At 29.3% G+C, this 21663-nt stretch overlaps 1 protein-coding gene across 1 annotated transcript; it reads right to left on the bottom strand.

Annotated features, from left to right (window-relative positions):
- Positions 1-16468: 16468 nt before the first annotated feature.
- On the bottom strand, positions 16469-21396 carry LOC122606926 (histidine kinase 4). The gene is made up of 8 exons (XM_043779823.1): positions 20836-21396; positions 19934-20170; positions 19674-19843; positions 18976-19381; positions 18608-18889; positions 18424-18522; positions 17199-18343; positions 16469-17111 (listed from the first exon to the last, which is right to left on the bottom strand). The coding sequence occupies exons 1-8, from the start codon at positions 21172-21174 to the stop codon at positions 16850-16852; spliced, it is 2940 nt and encodes a 979-aa protein (XP_043635758.1). The 5' UTR covers positions 21175-21396; the 3' UTR covers positions 16469-16849.
- Positions 21397-21663: the final 267 nt, after the last annotated feature.

Here is a 21663-nt window from a genome sequence, read left to right as displayed (position 1 = left end):
TGTATGATAAATGAAAGAATAATAAATGAAAGGAAAAGGTTTGGGTGTTATATATTTATACAATACAAAGAGGACATGCAAACGCGGATTTCAAGGTTTGAAAAGTTGGTATATAAATATGTTAATAACATAGAATATAGATATAGGATTGTATATATATAATAAGTTGAAACAAAGTATAAAGTATTTGTAGAGAGAGATTTAAGGTGAAGCGGAAAGTTGAATGTTGACCAAAATACACACGAAAGATTGAAATTTCATGTTTGAAAGAGTACTCATGTTTGAAGTTGTTGAAAGGTTAAAGCTAGGAATTGCGCGGTCAACGGATGAGGTTTAGGGGCTTTGAAGGGGTCGGTGTGACATTCTATGATTCTAATTTTATTTTTCTCCCCTCATATATTACATTTCAAATCAACTAAAATTGAAGTTTATGGATAAATTTAGAATTTTGATTTGAAATCTCACTATCATATAACTATGATATTTTTTATATCTATGCTAAATGGTGTCGCAACGAGCATCAGATTAGTAATTTACATTATCAATATCTAACATTATTTGGATTATGTGATGCATAATACTCCGATGTTCTTGTATCAATATTGTTTGAGAAATAATAGATATAGTCTTTGCTCTATGTTTAAGCCATTATAATGTACGGATGTACCCATAGGCATATATATATTAGAAAAAGTCATGCTTAAATACAAATCATTTGTACATGTATAACTTTTTATAATCAAAACAACCTAGATTTAAGTCTGTATATAGTATATACACGCGATCAAATTAAAGTATAATCTAAAAAGTTTGGAAATATTTGTTTTAGAAACTAACTAGATTATAGCCCGCATGAAACGCTGGCGTAATTTATATAAATATTACATTTATACGTATAAACAGCTAGCATAATGATATTAAAAAGAAATACTTAAAATCTATATAAATTGACACGGTAATAAATACTCATAAATTAAGAACAATCACAACTAACCGGTTACTTTTTTATAAATCAACCATAGTATAAATATAACTTTAAATACTAAGGTTTGACACTGGTTTATCATCCATCTGTCAAGTGTATATTAGTTTCTATGTAGTATCACAAATGATTATATTTTTACATATTACGACATGTGCTTTTTTCCTTTGAGTTGAAATCTAAAAATTTTGGTCCAATGTAAGAAAGTAGTTAACTACGTATAGATGTATAGTCACAAAATTATAAGGATTCATGGTATCCACAAAATAATTCACAAGCATGTAATCTCAATAGCTAAGTTATTGATTTTCGTAACGCCTCTTTCATTAAAGAGATACTCAAATGGGACAATTTTGGATTGTAGTTATACGTTTGCTTCCAAAGTAAGACGATTTTAACTCGGATGTTCCAAGATTCCTTGGATGCATCGATGTGAGCTACCTTATCAAACACAACCTGATCTGTCATGATATTATATATAGTGAATTGAGAGCAAAAATTTAACCTTTATTTTGCTAATGTGTAGTTGATGTACAAAACTCATACATTTTTCATATCATGATAATGACTGTATGTGAAAATATCTGCGATGAACTCATTCAAACGAGTCACATTAAACTATTATAACCATATTTTTCAACCTTGATCATACATCATCAAGTATTATAAGGTTAATTTAAACTATAATCTAATACAACATTTTTTGTTATTAATTATTTGTAAGAAAACCAATTATGAAAAATAAACTATCATGGAAGATGGATCATAATATTACTTGACACAAGAAACTCTACATATAATTGTTAATACTTGAAAGAAAATTTAGTATTAAAAACTTGAAGATATAAATTTTGAAACAATCACTATTTGATAACAAATAAAGAAAATATAAACTTTTTTTTATAATATTAATCCATACAAAGATTTATAAGAAAATCAAATATGAAATCCAAATATAATTTTTTTTAAAAAAAGAATAGATAATACATGTTATATGAGATTGATAGTCAAAATGGGTAACAAAAGAATTAGACATATTAAATTTAATATGGTTAGCTAAGCAGAATATTAACATTAATTAATACAGTAGAACCTCTATAAACTAATACTCTATAAATTAATAACCTCGATAAAACTAATAATTTGTATGGTCTCAACTTGGGACCAGTACAAAATTGGACCCTAATTAATAAAATAATAAGATAATAATTTTTTTTAAATCACAGTGTATTTATATTGGTCCCAACGAAACTATAAATTAATAATTACTAAAGTATTCCAAATTTTAGTATATAATGATATATAGTCACTTTTTTTTTTGTTGAACTTTAACTCTATATTGAGTTTATCGATAAATCTCGTCAAATTTAAGAATGCAATGTAAAAGTTTGGACACTGTTTACCATTATTGTAACAATAAGTTGTGAAGAGTTCTATCTTTAAATCACCCCCAACTTCGTCGTCAATCAGATTTTGAATGATATCTGTCATAACTTCTCCAATGTTTTAAACCTCATAACATTTATTATTTTCACTAGCATAATCTATCAAGTATTTCACATCTATTTTATGTTGATAATACATACGGGTAATCAAGGTATCATACTCACGAATGTCTTCTTCAAAGTTTACATCAGAAAACCTTTTTAAATTAATAAACTATTAATTTATTGATATAATAATATCTCGTTAAATTGATAAAATTTGTTGGTCCCAAGATTATTAATTAATAGAGGTTTCACTGTATATGTATTGTTGGAGCATTTTATATATAGTTGAATGACTAAAAGAGTATTTGACTGAAAGTTGAGTCAAATATGATGTCATCATGTTGATCTAAAAGTTGGATAAAAAAAAGAGAAAATTCAATAAAGGGTTTAGATTACTTCATTTTTGATTTAAAGTTTCTCTTTTAATATTTATTCGATATATTTTAATTAGAAATGCATACACAATTTTATTTTTTAAGAAAGTTTGTCAAATTATAATATAAATTCATAACAAACTTTATATTTCAAACGAGATAGATATCTGCACAATGCGATGACGGTGAGGGTGATGGGTAGTGGTAGTGGTCGACTGGTCGTGGTGGTGCAAGAATGTGTTTATTAATGTAAAAATAATTTATGTAGAAGAGACAGAGTAGTTATATTAAGAGTTAAAAAAGTTTCATGAAGAGTATAAGTATATTAAGTAGAAATATTTAAATTAGTAAATAGATGAAAATGATAGTTTGAATAGATAGAGTAGGAAAATATTTTAGATATCTTCGGTATATGTTTGTGAGTTGAGAATATGTTAAAAATTAAAGGTATTTTAGATTTTTTTTAAACTAAAAAGTTGAAAGGGAGGTATTTTATTTCATAAATGAGTAAAGATAAAAATAAACATAACTATAAACATGAACATAAATTAAATTGTGTGTGTCTATATCCATACTAATGTTCAACTTATATAAATTATATAATATGTATACATTGAATTTAAACAAATTAAAATATTTTGGGTTTGGTTAAACGTGACTTAAAGACAGTAATTAAGGTATTTTAAATAGTTTCACATTTACCATAAAACTTAGTGGGTGAGTTTTGATATGAAAAATATAATTTTTTAAAACACATTAATGAAGCCTTAAAGACTACATTTATCAATGTTCTAATAATTTTTAGAATGCTCATATTAAGTAAACTAGCTTAACAACCCGCGTATTACGTAGGCTAATTAAAAAAAATTTTATTTTGATATACTGAAAAACATTTGTATATGTCATGTAATCTAATAGTAAAAGAAAATATATAAATAATTATTAAAATCTTTAAAAGTAAAAGATACTTCTTAAAATGAGAAATAAAATCAATATTTAATTAAATATGATCTCATAAATTCATTAAATTAAAACAAATAATTAATAAAAAAAATTCTAACAATACCAAATAAATTTTTCTTTAATATTGATGATGTTATCACAATCTTTTTTTATTTATATAAGAGATTGTCATAGATATTTCTTAGATATTTTTTCTTTAGGTGAGTACAATTTTAGATAATTTGTTGTAAAGATTTTTAACAAGAAAAGAATAACTTTTAGGTAAAAGTTAAGCTTTTAATTGATTAATTATCATATTAAGTATTTTTATTATTTATTGCATTTTGAAATAATTCTTTAATAATTTTTAAATAAAAAGATGAGAGAGTAAGAAAAGAAAGAAAAAACGTTTACTTGATTTCTGGCCCAAAATATGGGAGAAAAGCATTCCAGCCGTAGTTGTTTTTCCTTCCTATTGTCCGCATTTTGCGCGTGATTTTTAGCATAGCCACCACGCCTACGCACGCGATTGTAACGCGCATATGGGAGAATCTTTCAATTAAGTATATAGAGATTGATCTTTAGCCTCGTCCGAACTCCGAATAGTCTTAATATATATATATACTAGGTTTTTTAACCACACGATGTACGTGCGGATATTGAATTAATTTTTCAAAGCTTTTAGTATAGACATTGATAATCAATAATAATATATAATGATTAACATTTAAATACCAAAAAATTTATGAACTCAATTGAACATACTTAGAAATCTAATGGTGTTGCTTTTATAACTGGACAGTGATAATTAGTTCAAGCGAGGTTGACAGTATCTTATGGTTGTGTATTTCCTCTCTGTATTGTATTCGGTTAGGTATAATTGTAATCTCAACCCATGTAATTATTAAAACATTTACTACCTGTGAAAGAAATGAATATGCATAACCCGTAACTTCAATGGATCGAATTGTGATATCATTTATCTGGTTAGAAATATTTAAATTCATATAATAAAAGGATTTTGATAATATATGATTTGATACTATTTTTGTTAAATGTATTTGTCAAATAAATTTAAATATCTTCTGAATTGACATTGATGATAATCAATAAGACTATAATGCTCAGCATGTAAATACTAAAAAATATGTAATAATTACCTATCATTATAGTTATAATGCATTAAGATGGGCATGAATAAAAAAATCGTCAAGCAATACAAATCGATATTTAGTAACAATTACAAAAACCTACATCACAAGCAAAATTTACAATAGATATGAATGTTATAATCCTGTACCATGAACAAATATAACATTTGAATTAAGAAAAACATAAATATAAGGGTAAATTACAAAAATCATACATGAGGTTTGTTCGAAACTACACTCGTCATACCTATAATTTAAAAATTACGCGAGTCATACCCACTGTTGTCAAAAACTTACACTAATCATACCTATCGCTGACGGTCGTCTATTTGACCATTAAGTCAAGTCACGTATCATGCATGTGAGGTATCAAAACTGTAATTTCATGCATACTTCAGGTACTATCCTTGTAATTCACTAAAATAATAATTATTAAGAACTTTAGAGTTTTATTTATACTTCATTATTAAGTTGGGTAGATATGACATTTATTATGAAACAATAATTTTTATAATGAAAAGTATATCGAGAAAAATAGTTGATACAAGAATGTATTTATTATTAAACATGTCATTATTATTTTGTTATATGTATATAGTGAATATAACAAGGATGAGAACCATCAAAACCACTAAAATTTTCACTTTTATATTATTATTATTATTATTATATTATTATTATTACTATTAATTTATGATTTAATCTTTTTAATAAAAACCTATTTAAAAAAAGATAATTTTAAAAAGCAATATAATTTTTTTTGTATGGTTTGTTGACATCCCCTACAGATTAGAGGGGTAAAGCAATATCGAATACTCGTTACGGTTTTAGAATATATCTCAAAGTTAGCAATTTGTAGAATTTTGTGTTTAAAATTCCAGGGTTAATCGTTAGTTTAATCTTAGAATTTCTAAACCTAAACTTGTATCGTATGATGACATCCTTTTATAATTTTTTTAATTTTTATTTTGATATAGATTATATATATATATATATATGTGTGTGTGTGTGTGTGTGAATTTAATATACAATATCTACCCACTTTAATAAATGAAATATAAATATAAATATCTTAATAATTTTTATTAGGGTGAATTACACAAATGATACCTGAAGTGTACACGAAATTACGGTTTTGATACCTCATATGCACAGCACGTGACTTGACTTAACGGCCAAATTAATGGCCGTCAGTAATAGGTATGGTCAGTGTAAGTTTTTGACAACGATGGGTATGACTCGCGTAATTTTTAAATTGTAGGTATGACCAATGTAGTTTTGAACAAACCTCAGGCATGATTTTTGTAAACAACATTAATTAATTTGATCATAATTATGAAAAAACATAATATATGATCAAGTAATCATTACAATGAAATTTTATATATTATTGATTCCATCTGCAATTAAAAGAATCCAAGATAAAAAAAATTAGATAAAGATTATCGTAGATTATTATATATATACAATTTAAACTCATATGCTTTAAATGTCGAAAAGCTAGTGTATAAATCACTACCAAAACTCATACCCATATGATACTTTTCATTTATTTGTTTCATCCGAGAGGGGAAGAAATAAGAATGAGATTTTTAATTATTCTTTTCTTATTCTATTTATATATAAAATTGACCAAAGTTTCTTCGTTTTAGTTTACATAAAATATTTTCCTAAGGAAGGTAAGATTTATCTTTGTGAAGTTTCATACCGGTTGTTCATATTGAGATTTATTCTATTAATTTTATACGGCTTTTGTTTTTTATTTTTCATATGGGATTTTTTTCTTCAATATAATGGATTTGGTTTCTTAATTTTGTATATAAATATATATTTTTTTTAATTTTTAGTGAATAAATATTATAAAAAAATGTGGTGATGCGATGTAGAGTAAAATCCTATGTGACAACTTTTTAATATAGGTTTTGTTTTAAAGATGTTTTTAAAAGGCTTGGATTACTACTCTTTTAATAATTATATTAGATATAAATATATATATTCTTTTATAGTGAAGGGATCAAGTGAGAACCAACATATATGGTGAAACCGTGAGAACCATTGAAAAATCATTTTGCCCTTAGAATTAAGGGCTACGCCTGTACCATAACAACCGTCACCATCTCTTGTATCGCCGCCCATCAAATCCATACCATTTTCATATGCGTCCGATGACAACCCCTTTAGAACGGATGTAGGGCAACGCCAGTACCGTATTCATATGTTTTCTTAACATGTAACTCATATGATTTTTTACAAAATTTTTTATTTTTTATTTATTTTTGGAATGAGTTTTTGTTAAAAGAAAATAAAAAACAAAAAAAAGTTTCAATACCACACAAAAAAGAAGAAAGAGGGATGGAACTAGTGGTTCTCACGATTCTCTCCATATTTGTGGTTCTCACATTAACCCTACCCTTCTTTTATAAAACAAACTCAACCCCCTCCCTTAAATTTAAGAACATGATATGGTCTAATTTATCCTCCAACTTAATACATCTTTATTTCTATTTTATAAACTGTGACTAAAATACTCTTAAAAAAATCTACCCCTATCACACCCTTACGTTGAAACAAATTAAAAAAAAAAAAACTTTAATCCACAATTCGTCCCTTCCTCCCCCCCCCCCCCCCCCCCCCCCCCCTTTTAAATCTCACAGTAAAAGTTCATCACATCACCGACCGCAATGAAATTGTTTTTACGTTACTAACCACACTGTCATCGTCTCACCATCGCTGCATGGTGCGGGCACCAATCTAGTATATATAGGGGGTAATCAAATAGGAATACCCTTAATATAAGAACACGGAGAACACTTAAAAACTTCATTTTGATGAATTAAAAGTCCATAAAACTAATATAGTGTAAAACTAATTATCATTATTTAGTATTTAACAACATATTGAGTTGTCAAAATCGAGAAAATCATGTTTTTTTTTGTGCATCCATCTTGGATGCATGTTTATCAAAATGGTGTATCTAACAAAAAACGTGATTTTTTCATTTTAGACAATATGTTGTTAAACAATTAATTAATGATAATTAGTTATGTACTATGTTAGTTTATGGACTTTTAATGTATCAAAATGATGCTTTTAAGTGTTCTCACCATTCTTATTTTAAGAGTGTTTTTACCGGGTGATATTATGTTTGTGTGTGTATATATAAATATATATCAAACATTGATATGAAAATAATAATTAACAAAACAGGTGAAAAATAACAAAACATGAACAAACCAAATTTTAATAGAATAAACATTTTTGTAGTAAAATAAGAATTTATAATCAAACTACAATAGACAACAAACTAAATTAAAATAGATGCAAAATAACAATAACATAATGTTAGAAATATTATTTCTAGTAGTTGATTTGTATTTCATCATATTTTGTACTTGTTTGTAATTTTCATAAGTATGGAAGAGGGTCTAATGTAAATTGTATAGAGGTATATAAAGCCCCCTCCATAGCTTAGTATTGTAACTTTTACACATTCAAGCAATCCAATCTTTCTACACGCACTATTTCTTTCTCGGCATCTACACACACTAACACACACAACCTCCATTAACACACACTAAAACACATACTTAAGCTCAATTATCATCATTACACATAATAATACAATATCTACCAATATATATATATATATATATATATATAATATAACAAGGTTAAAAATTCATTCCTAAACGAATAGGAACCCTTGGATGAACTCCATCTTTAATTTATAACCATTAGATCAAATTTAATTATTTCATCTTTAATAAAAGATAATATTAATATTTATACTTTATACAATCAATCAAAATATATCCCTCTTATATATTATTTTTACTTTTAGCAAAGTTTACATAGTGCATGTGTACGTACCCTTCGGTGACTTTTTAAACTTACCTTTTTGTAAGTAAATAAATAAAAGGATATAATCTTAATAATTTATGTTTACTTTTGATGTGATTCATAAACACAATATATGTAATATACTATTTAATTATTGTTTTAAACTAGATTATTACCCGCGTAATATGTGGGAAACATATAATTTAATGACATGTTAAATTTTTATAATATTATAAGCTGACACTTATTTAACCTGGTAAGAATTAAACCACTAAAAACATAAAGTTACATTAGTAGTCGTTTAGATTCCGTTTAACCGTGACTATACGTTTGAAAAATTGATACATCATTTATTAGAGTTCTCGTTAAGTAAGGTTTTCGATTCTTTGAATGTATTTCATTCATCCTGATATGTATGCATTGTTATTGTACTTATGTTTTAACGTTTTACTAGAATAATTTAGTTATACACTAAAAAACTAAGCAATTTAATTATCAATTTATATATCGCATGTTGTATTAATCTAACTTAAAATTATGCATAACATCAATGCAATATTCGTATAATTATTTTTCTGATATATAATTATGATAGCTTACTATAGACTCCATATTTATTTTTTAGTTCTTTATTAAGAAAGCCGGTTTCACATCCGTTCCGGTTTCAAAACAATGATTTAATAAACACGTTATATGATATAAACTCCTATACAAAAATACTTATAACCAAATTTTATTCGTTATATGATAAAAAAAAACCTATACATAAATATAATTTAATAAAAACATATTACATTAAAAAATAAAATTTTATTGTAAAAACATTAAAAATTAACTTTAAAGAGAAAAAAATGATATAAAGTATAAAATTATTAGTTTCAATAATTATATCATTAAAAACATTAGTTATCAATGTATACAGGCTTAAATAAGGAAATAATTATAATTTAAATTTATTAAAATAAAGTTAAATCTAAAAAAGTTAAATAAAGTATATAACATCATCATTTAATCTAATGACTTTAATTAAAAGTTGACATCGTCTAAAGGTCCTTACTTCTCGAATTATAAATTAAGGTTTCTCTTTTGTATATATTTAAAGATTAGTTAGTAATAACATAAAATCATATTAATATGTTAAATTATTTACATTATTTTCAGTTTTTTATTTTTTATCCAATCAACATATATACAATGATTATATATATTTTTTTGTGTGTTATTTTTATTATGAACATAACTTTAACACATATAAGTTACACTCCATTCGTCCAATTTTAAGTGTCTTATTTTGACTTTATAAGTTTTTTTTCTTTCAACATTGAACGTAAATATCTTTATTTTTATTATATAGTTGTTAATGAAAATTATATCAATAAAAAATATATTTAAAACTCAATTATGTAACATATACGAAGATATTTACAGTCAAATTGCAAGAAAAAGACTTGAAAGTCAAAGTAAGACACTTAAAAGGAGACGGATGGAGTAATATTTAATGACTTACATCAATGTAATTTCATGTTACTTTATTAGCTAGAATTTGATAATTGATATTGGTAAATATAAAAAAAAATCTATATTTAACTTTACAATATCTATACTACTATATAAAAAATATACCTTCATGTTGAAAGTTTACAAAAGATGGGACATACGAATTCACCAAACTACCTTTAATAAATTAAATCACTACGAACCTCTTATATTAAATTACATCATCAGTCTCTTATATTATGAAATATCTCTATTACCCCTTTCAAATTAAACACCTCTACATCAATTACCTGCACTATTTGACGCTGCCACCACCATCACCATCCATCGTCGCCGCATTACGCGGATACCATGCTCATCATTATACAAAAATATAACATACATGTCCTGTTAATCATCCTTGATAAAAACACTTATTAACCAATGAATCATCATATTCTAACATGTGCCTACAAGGCACATGTTTAGAAGCATTAATTAAAGTTAAAAAAATTTAGAATATGAAGATTTTAGGTAAAATTTATACTTTATAAATGATTATTAAAATTTTTTTAATTTAAAAAAATGTAAGTTCATTTAATTTTCTTAAATATATGTCTTGTGGGTACACGTTAAAATATTTTTTTTATGTTTTTATGAAAGTTGAATATATTTATCTCACGTATTATGCGGGAAAATAATCTAGTTAAATAATAAACAAACACAAATAAAGTACAAAAATAAAATAAAACGATATAAAAAAATCGTCTGTTTTTTTGTTGATAAATTTAGGTTGTATATGCAATAATTTATTAAGAGAGTATTAATGATATTATATATCTGCAAAATTTAAAAAGTTGTTTTGATTGAAAAGAATTTATGATAGAATTTTAAATTTAATTATCTATTTAATAAGTAAATAAAAAATATATAAAAAAGTCTATAGAAAAGAGAGAGAGAGAGAGAGCTCTAGAGTAATTTGGAAAGAGTTTTAGGCCTAAAAAGAGTTTTAAGGGGTGTCAAGTATAAATACAACTTCCTCTTTTTGTTATAATATAGATTTCGGTTTTTATATGTAATATTATAAAAGTAAATGATACTTGTAGCCATAGTTGCCGACTCGTAACTTTTGACTCAAGTCAAAAACATGATTTTTTGACTCATGACTCATAATGTAACTCGACTCGTAAAAGTCATGACATTTTTAAATAATATTACATAACATGGTTTTGTATATAGAGTTTTGTTAATTACAACTCTTAGAGGTGTCAGTATTAATCATTTGGGCGTATTAAAATTTGTACTGTCTCATGCGAAAATTCTAGGGGTGGTTTTTTATATATAAAGTACTACTTTTTATGTATGTAATAAGGTATTAATAATAACCCTTAGGGCTGTCATTATCATTTTCCTTATATATATATGTAACGTTCTTATAATATAAGTTTATTATTTTAATAGATTTAACTCATAAACTCGTAATTTATCTCCATATTCGTAACAAAAGAATTAAAACTACATAGATAACACATAAAACAAGGTAACAATAAGTAAAATATATAACCATACTATCAAACTACACAATAATTATAAGTTTGCGACTTGTAACTCGGTCCAAGTTCACACAATGACTTGTAAGACTCTGGACAAAAGTGGGTCACTTAACAAATCGACTCGCTTTTTGTGTAAATCCATTTGACTCATAAGATTCAATCGTACCATTTAAGTTATTACCAATTGTTATCCATATCTTTTTAATTAAAAGAAATTGACATATCAAATTGCAAAGCAATTATGGGGAAGATAAAAGAAACTACTCGTATGTGTGGAGTATCTATTAACAAATTAACAATTTTGTTCCTGGAGATAAAAGTAAAAGTTTTGATATTTGCTCTCTGCAATGACCCATAACCTGTAAAAGAATGTATTGGGTATTTGGGTGTTGTTTATTTACTTATGATCTTTGTTTGTTATTTATCTAATAACGTGTTGATTTTTAGATCTATGTACTTGTAAGTTTGTGTTTTATTTCTCTTTGGTAAATAATACTTTCTCTCATCAAAGCGTGTGCATTCATATACCTTGCTTAAGAAAGAAATATGATGATTTGATGTTATAAAAGTTTCCAACACGCTTTGTTATGTTCTTATTTGGGTTTTATAGGCAACTAAAATTGAAATACCCGAATTGAAAAACTAAAACAGATTTTTGAATATATACATAGGTTTTAGGTTAAATAAACAAGTAATAAAGTAAAACAAATAAAACAATATGATTTTATTCATTGAAAATCACTGTGCATCATAAAAATTATCGGGCATCAATTGTTTCGTGAATCTTCGTGCATCAATTTAATCATGATTAAACGACAAAGATCTTGTATTATTTGTTTTACCTTAATATATGTTTTACAACTAATCTTAATACACGTACGATGTATGGTAGCTATATAGATTGTATCATAAAGAAATTTGAATATCCGTCATACATGATTTGTGAGTATGAAATAAATTGGTAGATACCCAACCCTTACATACATATAAAGAAAAGTGAAACTGCTTTTGGTGGTAACTTGCAAGGCATAGATTGAATTGAACCAAATCGTATGTAGCACTTGAAACCGCCTATAGAGTGGTGGTGTCGTACGTGATACTTATTCTCGGAGAAAATTAAATTAAAGGACCTCGCGAACAGGTAAACCAAATACGCTCTTTTTTCGCAATGTTTTAACAAAACTATCTTTAGACCAACGACTTGAGGATGCTCCTTTTACGCGGGGTTGGCTGGAGCCATGAGCATGAATGCAATGGATTTTTTATGTATACCGGTCGAAAATTTCTCTAAGCCCCCTTCAATTAGTCGAAAAAGTCTTATCCTGCCCCGTCATTGATGGCACCGAAACAAGTAAGTCAAATCAAACATGTAACGTGTTGTTTTCAATTAAGATCTATGTTGTTTTGCAAAGTTTCGGATCTCACCATTAGAACGGGTCTTATTTTCTAGAGAGTCACACAATATTTCTCAACAAATCTTTTTTTCTGTTTTGCTAGATATAAACATTTTTACGTTATAAAGTCACTTTTTATGTTACAACATGAGATTATTAGTAATATTCCATGCGTTTTACTTTTATTTTTCCTAAATCTAGTTAAATTTTAAACTTCTACAATATATAAGTTTTAAAGTTTAGAATGTTAAAATACATCTAACTACTAGGAATGTTAGGTTTACATACAAACTTTTACAAACTCATATGTCTAATTAAATGTACCGATTACATGTAAAACTTTTTTTTCTTTCTTCATTTTCGTTCTTTTCATTTTTACTCAGCGGACTAAACACACATTGGCTTGTTGTGATGAAACTTATGCTAAATTAACAACAATAAATCATTTTTTAAAAACAATAATAACATTAGATAGATAAATCAAATTTTGATCTTTCCCAATAACTGAATAGTTACAAAGAAGAAAATGCAAATTGTGAGATTAAATGTCCAATTTTGACTTGTCAAGTCTTCTACTTTAAACTTGACCGTAAAGATATTAGTATATACTATATAAAACTTCATATAATTTATATGGACGGAGGACGGATTGAGTTTTCAATGTACTTTTTATTGATATAACTTTCATCAACTATCATATAACACAAACAAAGATATTTATGGTCAAAATTACAAGTAAAAGACTTGACAAGTCAAAATTTGACATTTAATATGGAACAGAGGGAGTAATTAGTTTGTATTTTCTTTGTTGCATAAAATTAAAACAGTTATTTTCAAAAAATAAATGCGTGGATAACAATATAGCTGGGGATCGATTTTAAAGCCAATGTATTAAAAAATAGATATAAAATTGTCTTATGTTATGACTAAGGAACACAAAGATGAAATTTGATCATTTATAGTTTTGGAACTTTGTTTAGTATGGCATGTTTTATCAATGGATTGCCATGCGTTCATATTGCAGGAACATGCAATGTTAACTTGTTCAGTTGTTTATGTGCTATAACAAACAAAAGATTATATATATAGATTTTAGGTAAAATAAAACAAGTATTAAAGTAAAACAAATAAAACAATATAATTTTGTTATCTGAAAATCACCGTGCATCATGAAAATTATCATGCATCAATTGTTTCGTGATTCTTCGTGCATCAATTTTACCATGATCTAATGATCAAGATTTTGTTTTATCTTTTTTAATTTAATAGTTTTACAATACCCGACCCTGTAGCAAATGTAACTAATTTGTAAGCTCTATATTGATAATAGATCAAATATCTGGGAACCAGATTTGTGGCCCGATGAGATGGGCTGAAGTGGTCGTTAATGGGCTGAACTCTGAAGCAAAACAATTTTCTTCCTCGCCTATGGACCCAGACAGAGCGACCCAACAAGCCAGAGTATTAAACATTAACATTTCTACTTTAAAGCATGTAAAGGTTGAAGGGTTTTTGCTACCATTTAGGTAGACATGGAAGCAGCCTCTCTACATAGGTAGAGGTAAGGTCTTCCTACATCATAACCTCCCCATACACCGTGGAGGTATTGGGGCTCAAAACTCGCGAAATGCGACATGAGCAGTTTCTTTTTTACTTTAAAGCAATAAAAAGTGTAAGCTTTTAACTAATTTGTGGAGACAACAAACTTATTTAACAAGTGCACTCACATCCATGAATGTGAAAAATAAGGAATATCTAACAAGTTTTATAGACTTAATTGAGAATATTCTCTAAATAATTTCTTATTGCGGGTTTTATTTAATAAAAAACTTCACACAAATTACTTATACATAAAACGTACGATTATGATATTAGAACCCACAAAACCTATACGTTGATAAAGTATCACCCATGTTACATGATTCAAGTCTTGAAAGGTTTTTAATTCATAATGTTAATGAAATTTTGTGATTGGCATAGAAAAGTACTAAAAGGAACTTAGAAACTAGTGTTGTTTTTTGTTGGTTCTAAATGTTCTATGGTAAAGGTATATTGGTCCAACTAAATAATTAATTCATTTAACTGATTAGTACCCTGACTGTATAAAAAAGTTATACACCTTTTTATAAAAACACACATGGTGGTCCATCTTTTTTCCAACGTAAAACCGTAACTTTGTTTTTATATGTAACATAACCCAATAAAGTATGATCGATACAAACAATAACCATATGAAGGCGAAAATCTTTTGCAACTATTATCTTCGTATGTTTCGAATCTTTTCGCAACATACATTGCATTGAAAGAATGTACAAAATTATATTAATATAGTAATTAAAAGATGTTCTTCATATCTTTTTAGCGACCAATTATTTATTTCCAAGTCAATTGTTAGAACACGTGTAAGTTTATTTCATTTAATTATATGCTGAAAAGTTATGAGTGAACGCCCCAAATGTGTTACAATCGGGGAAAGCTACCCGATGATCGTCGACCGTGTGAGGCTCACGGTGAAAAGAGGACGGGGAAGAGGGTCACGGGCATGTGAGGCGAGGTGGGGCTTGTTTCTATTGTAACATTTTTCAAAGAATAATGACATGTACAACTTATTATCTAAAAATCTCACCTTAATAGACACTAGAAATAAACGTATCTAATAATAAAGAAAAAATGCCCAAAAGCATACGCAACTAACATTTTTTCTTGTACAGAATTCGATCCAAACTTGTTTTGACCTGATACCAGACCATCCATTTCCGCATCTACGCGATACGTGCTATACAAGCATACATATCTTCACAAACACCTTATCGCACCCTCTTCTATCGCACTGTACAAGCCTAATATCTTTACAAACACCTTATCGGCTTATCGCACCTTCTTCCAAGCTTGAGTTTTTATTTTACAAGTCATTAACTTATTTATCTTTTTCCAATTAAATTACAAAAGAAATAAAACATAAATAAAAAATTGAGTTGTTGCTATAAATTCAGATAACCAAAAAAGTAGTACACCTAGCATTACAATTTGCAGACACTAAAAAAAAAGGCTAAAACCTTCTACCCCACAGAAATGGTCAAATATGAGCTCAGTACATACCCAGGTCTGTCAACCAACAGACCCTGAGCCAATACTGGTCATTTCAAGTACATGGTGGTCCTTGGCTTCTTGGGTTGTACCTTGTGCATAAACAGGTACTTCAAAAGTTAAGAGTGTCAAAACTTGGGACCATTAATGGTCTTGACTAGAAATCCAAACATGCACAATTCTGATAACAAAGACAATTATACAAATACAACACATTACATCTGTGCTTCTCATAGCTTCTTGACAAGGATATCGATATACCGAGACCGATAAAACAATACAAAGCAATCTTAACGAGATTATAAAAAAACTCTTGCCCTCTTGCCTAAACCATCTATACAAACATGTTAGGGGTTCAAATCATGGTATGAGTTTCATCGAGAAGCTAATCCAGTTAGGTCCGAAGTTGGTTAATTAGGTGTTACAACCGGTTGTCGGGAACTATACTGCCGGCTCGTGAGATCCAGAAAAAAAAACTGATACCATCAAATGTACATACAACTACGCAACACCAGCAGGAGAAATATGCAAAATTTGCTGGCAACTTTTTTCTGGTTTTCTTACGACTCCGTTGTGGGGTTGGATTCGAAAAACTTGGCGACTGCTTGGTAAAGATTTTCTTCCTGAAATGGTTTTGATACGTAACCATCCATGCCACTTTTTTGACACTCTTCAAATGTGGCGTGAATAACATCGGCAGTCATGGCTAGTATGGGCAAATGCCACTCTTTGGTCCGATGCAACAACCCCTCCATCGAGCCACTTGTTTGTTGCTCGTTTGCCTGTCTCTCCATTAATCGAATACGTCGCGTGGCTTCAAAACTGCAATTCAGATACATACAATCTTAGGAACAAAGTAACAATTTGGCTTACTAATTGCTAAAAAAATAAACAAGTTTTACTACATACCCGTCCATTTCAGGCATCTGAATATCCATGAAACATGCATCAATACCATGTGGAATCTGAAGCAGATCAAGAGCAGCTTTCCCACTATCAGCACACTCAACTGCAGCCCCAAACTTCTTAAGTGCACCGGCTGCAACTCTACGGTTCACCATATTGTCATCAACCACCAGTATTTTCTTCCCACAAAGCAAACTCTTGAGATACACCGATCCATTTGTCATGACTTTACCTTGTTCCGCCTTCTTTTTTGTTCCCAGTACCTGCTGAAGACAAGCTGCCACCATACTCGCTCTTAAAGGTTTCATAATCAAAGTGTCGGAAAATCCTGCTGCTTTTGCCTTGTCGAATTCAGTTCCTGTTATGCTTGTAGCAAGAATGATCATTTTGGGTGACTTTAATACGTGCCCAAAACCACGTAAGCTGTTCACATTGTCACCAGATAACCAAACATCTTTCTCAACTAGAATCATGTCGGGTTTCCATTCTTTTCTACCATTATGGGCAAAAACTGAGGTCGCCATTTTTATGCTATTAACAGCCTCAACGAGGACACCTAACCGTTTCAAATGGTACTTTGTTACAGAAATTCTAACGGGATTTGTATCGACAACGGTTGCTTTCAAGCCTTTAAAAGTAGTTGGCAGATCATCATAAAGTGATCTCTTCGGTTCACTAACTGTATTTTTCTCACACTTTTTAAAAATAGCTGTAAAAGAAAATGTGCTACCAATTTGAGGCCGGCTAATGAAGCTTATCTGACCACCCATCAGCTCAACTAAACACTTGCTAATGCTCAACCCAATTCCTGTTCCTCCATAATGTCTGGAGGTTGAACTATCAGCCTGCATGAATGGCATGAAAACGAGCTCTTGGGCGTGTAACGGTATCCCGATTCCCGTGTCCTCGACCGACACCATTAAACTAACATTCTGTGAAGTCCCGTCAGATGTCAACACTTTATATGGGAACTCTTCATCTGCTACTAAATGCCTAAACTTGTCCCAACTGTTTCGGTCATCTGCTGCTTCACGACCACTTAATGTTTTGAATCTTCCATTCATACAAGACTCTGGTTTTACATCTTGAACAGCTTTAGAATGTTCAGCTAGGTGGACTTGAACAAATATATGTCCTTGTTCCGTAAACTGTCACAAATTCAAACCTTCTAAATAACTAAAATCAATAATCAATTACATTTCTACTCAAATTCACGAAAGTTGCTTACTTTTACAGAATTTCCCACAAGATTCGTTATCACTTGTCTGAATCTCCCCGGGTCGCCCATCACAATTTGTGGAACTTTATCAGATACAAGAACAGCCAACTTCGTTTTCCCCAAAACGAGTAAAAAGTCAGATACTGAAAAAACAAGAAATAATATACCAGATGCAATAAAAAGACCGTTTTACCTCAATCCCTTTATTTCGAGACTTCTCAGAAAATAACGAGAGGACGTCATCTAATATGGATCGAAGATCAAACGGGACTGCTTCTAGTTCCAACTTCCCAGCTTCAATTTTGGCCCGATCAAGCACTTCGTTTATTAATGTAATTAATGCCCTTCCGCAAGCTTGAGCTGTTTGAGCATAATCTCTTTGTGTCGAACTTAAATCCGTATCTAAAAGTAACGCAAGCATCCCGAGAATGCCATTCATGGGTGTTCGGATTTCATGTGAGACAGTAGCAAGAAACTGGCATTCAAATCGCATACAGAACAATTATAACTCTTAACCTATAACACAAGATAACATGTAAAACGTATTGAAGTTTAAGAAACCTGCGATTTGGCGACATCAGCAGCTTCTGCTCGAACCTTTAACTGTTGCATTGTGTCAAAATCGTCTTCAACTTGAACAATATGAATGGCTCCGGTATAAAACATGTAACCAACTAATCCAACTATTACGTATCCCAAACATGAAGTGATAATGGCGGTCAATGACATAGGTGCCTTGTGAAGATACCTACACATCATCTGGTGCTTCCTAAATGGATCACCAAAGTCTAGCATGCTGACACGTACACGTGACTGGTCACCATCTTGAGTCTGCTGACCATACATGATTAATGGATCGGACGTGTTGGTAACGTCATAAACCTTCACCACTATCTCCTGGTTTCCAGCAAGCTGACCTAACAGGTTTTCAACAAGTGACTCGACATCAAATGCTCCACCAAGATATCTGTGTTCAAGAAGATATAGTTACCAAACTTTGCATTAGAATAATAGAATACCATGCAGACTAGATTATTCACCGAAAAGCAGAAAACACATTTATTTTAGCTTCTTTTTAATAAATGGGGTTGTGCTTGGATGTGGATTTTGAGGTGATTATGTGATAATGTGACATTTGCATAATAAGAATCATAAAATAAGCTGTAATTAAATCAAACAATGCGACAAAAATTGCAAGCACCAGATAATTAGTTCTAAAATGCAAATTAAAAAATCCAAAAAACAGAGAGAATTAGTACCCGGCAGTAGCTTCAATGCGATCCCGCACAGATGCATTTGGGGGGAGCTTTGATTTATACACAGGAATAGTCAAAACTACTCCAAGATGGTGAGAACCTAAGAGCTTAAAAGGGCTTGTGAGTACTGCTTTCCCGGTTGACCGAGCCCTCAAGATGTTCTCTCGGTCCTCCTGTGATCAAATTCAAGATTCTTTCAAACATAATTTTCAACAAATACTACTCATATATGACTTGAAATCAAGAAAGTTAACAAATTTCACCTCGCCAGACATCATATCAAGCAAATTGAGGTAAGAAAGAGTTTCTTGAGCAAAAATTACAGGCGCATACTCATCACGGTGAGGTGAAGGTTCCTTGTTCTCCATTGTTCGTATTGTCCCGTCATGTTGACTTTCGAATTCTTCCCTCTCCGAATTCATCACTTTTTGTGCATATGCTACTCCACTCAGTAAAGGTCTCTCAAATGCTGTTCTTGCTGTATATTCTGCAAATGTTTCCTGCATAAGACAACACATAAATTACTTCAAGTTACCACCAACAAACTTAGCTTAAGAATTATAATGTAACAAAAATGGTTATAGTTTTGCACTTCTGGAATATATGAAAATAAACAACACTGCCATATAGTCATGAAGACAGTTTTATAATGCTTATGACTTTGACTTTTGCAGTCAAATGAACAAATGTTGCAACTTCAGCTTTGATTATGAATTCCAAAAAAGTATTCAACTTTAAGAACTAGTGATGAATACAAATAAAATATACGAGTAATGAAATGAAATAAAAGATGTACATGAGATCTATAACAGTACACATCAATTTTTCATCTATTTAAATAAAAAGATAATAACTTTAGCTCATATATTTCTCAGGTCTTTTAGTTTCTTGAACTACCTACAATTTAGTACTTTCCTTTATTTAAAAAAGAGAAAAAAACACAACAAAAGCAGGAAAAAATCATTAAAGTACACCTAAAAATCAGAAATTTTATCTTATACAATCCACCAAAACTTAATTACTATCTGGGATATATACATATGTATTGTTAGATTAGATATTAAGTACAAACCAATTTGGTTAAAAAGGAAATTATTTATCCTCTAAATTACCATTATAAAAACACAAACTAAAAAGCTAAAATGCTGAAAAAAGGGGGTCAAACCTGGTCAATAACAGAAGGATTCTTGTAGTAATGAAAAGTAGAAACCAAAACAGCAAGAGCATGGACATGATTAACACAAACACTAAACTGATCTTGTAACATTCTTGCTCTTTGATCACACATACTAACTAATCCTTCTTCAATTCTTTGTTGATGCCCTGCATCTATACATCTATATACTTCTACAGCAAAAAATCCAAATGTTATTAACCATAATGCTAAGTATATCCTTTGATTTGTTCTCGGTATATATGATGTATACTTCCTTTTTGTTCCCAATTGTTGCTCATTCAAACTCACTGCCACTAAATGATGATGCCCTTGCAGTTTTTGGCCCATTTTTCTTTTCTTTTTTTGCCTAAAGATTCAAACTTTTTCTTGTTTTTGAATCTTCAAGTTGTTACTTGAACACTTCATGACTAAAAATGATGTGGGTGTGTTGAAATTTAGTAACTTTTTGGCTCAACAGACATATATGTATATATATATATATTGTGGGCAGAGAACTTTTTCAGTGAAATATAAAGGTTTTTCACAAACAATATAATTGCAGCATTGTTTTGTGTGAATTTAGTCAAGAAAACACACAACCCCAGAAAGGTCACTAAATTAGTAATAATCAAAGACAAGAAATTCCCTAGAGAAAAAAATCCAAAAACTAAAAAGAAAAAGAAAAAATAAAAAGGCTAAAAAAGGTAATTTTAAAAAAATTCTAAAATTGAAGTCTCAAGGGAACAAAGCATGGCTGTTTTTTGCAGCCCAAAAAAGATGCAGAGAAAAAAAAGCTCAAATTCCCAAGAAACTTTGTGATTTAAAAAAACAATGTAG

This window comes from Erigeron canadensis, chromosome 1 (genome assembly GCF_010389155.1).
Source record: "Erigeron canadensis isolate Cc75 chromosome 1, C_canadensis_v1, whole genome shotgun sequence".
Lineage (NCBI taxonomy): Eukaryota > Viridiplantae > Streptophyta > Magnoliopsida > Asterales > Asteraceae > Erigeron > Erigeron canadensis.
The sequence above is the reverse complement of the archived record's forward strand: the minus strand, read 5'-3'. Positions and strand labels throughout refer to the sequence as shown.

Bases quoted from the DNA above. Each gene is read 5' to 3' on its own strand.
- LOC122606926 (XM_043779823.1), bottom strand. From the start codon at position 21,174: ATGGGCCAAAAACTGCAAGGGCATCATCATTTAGTGGCAGTGAGTTTG. The intron at 18,523-18,607 runs GTAAAACGGTCT...GGGAAAACGAAG, and splicing joins CTCGAAATAAAGGGATTGAG to TTGGCTGTTCTTGTATCTGA. The intron at 18,344-18,423 runs GTAAGCAACTTT...AATTTGTGACAG, and splicing joins TTGTGGGAAATTCTGTAAAA to TTTACGGAACAAGGACATAT.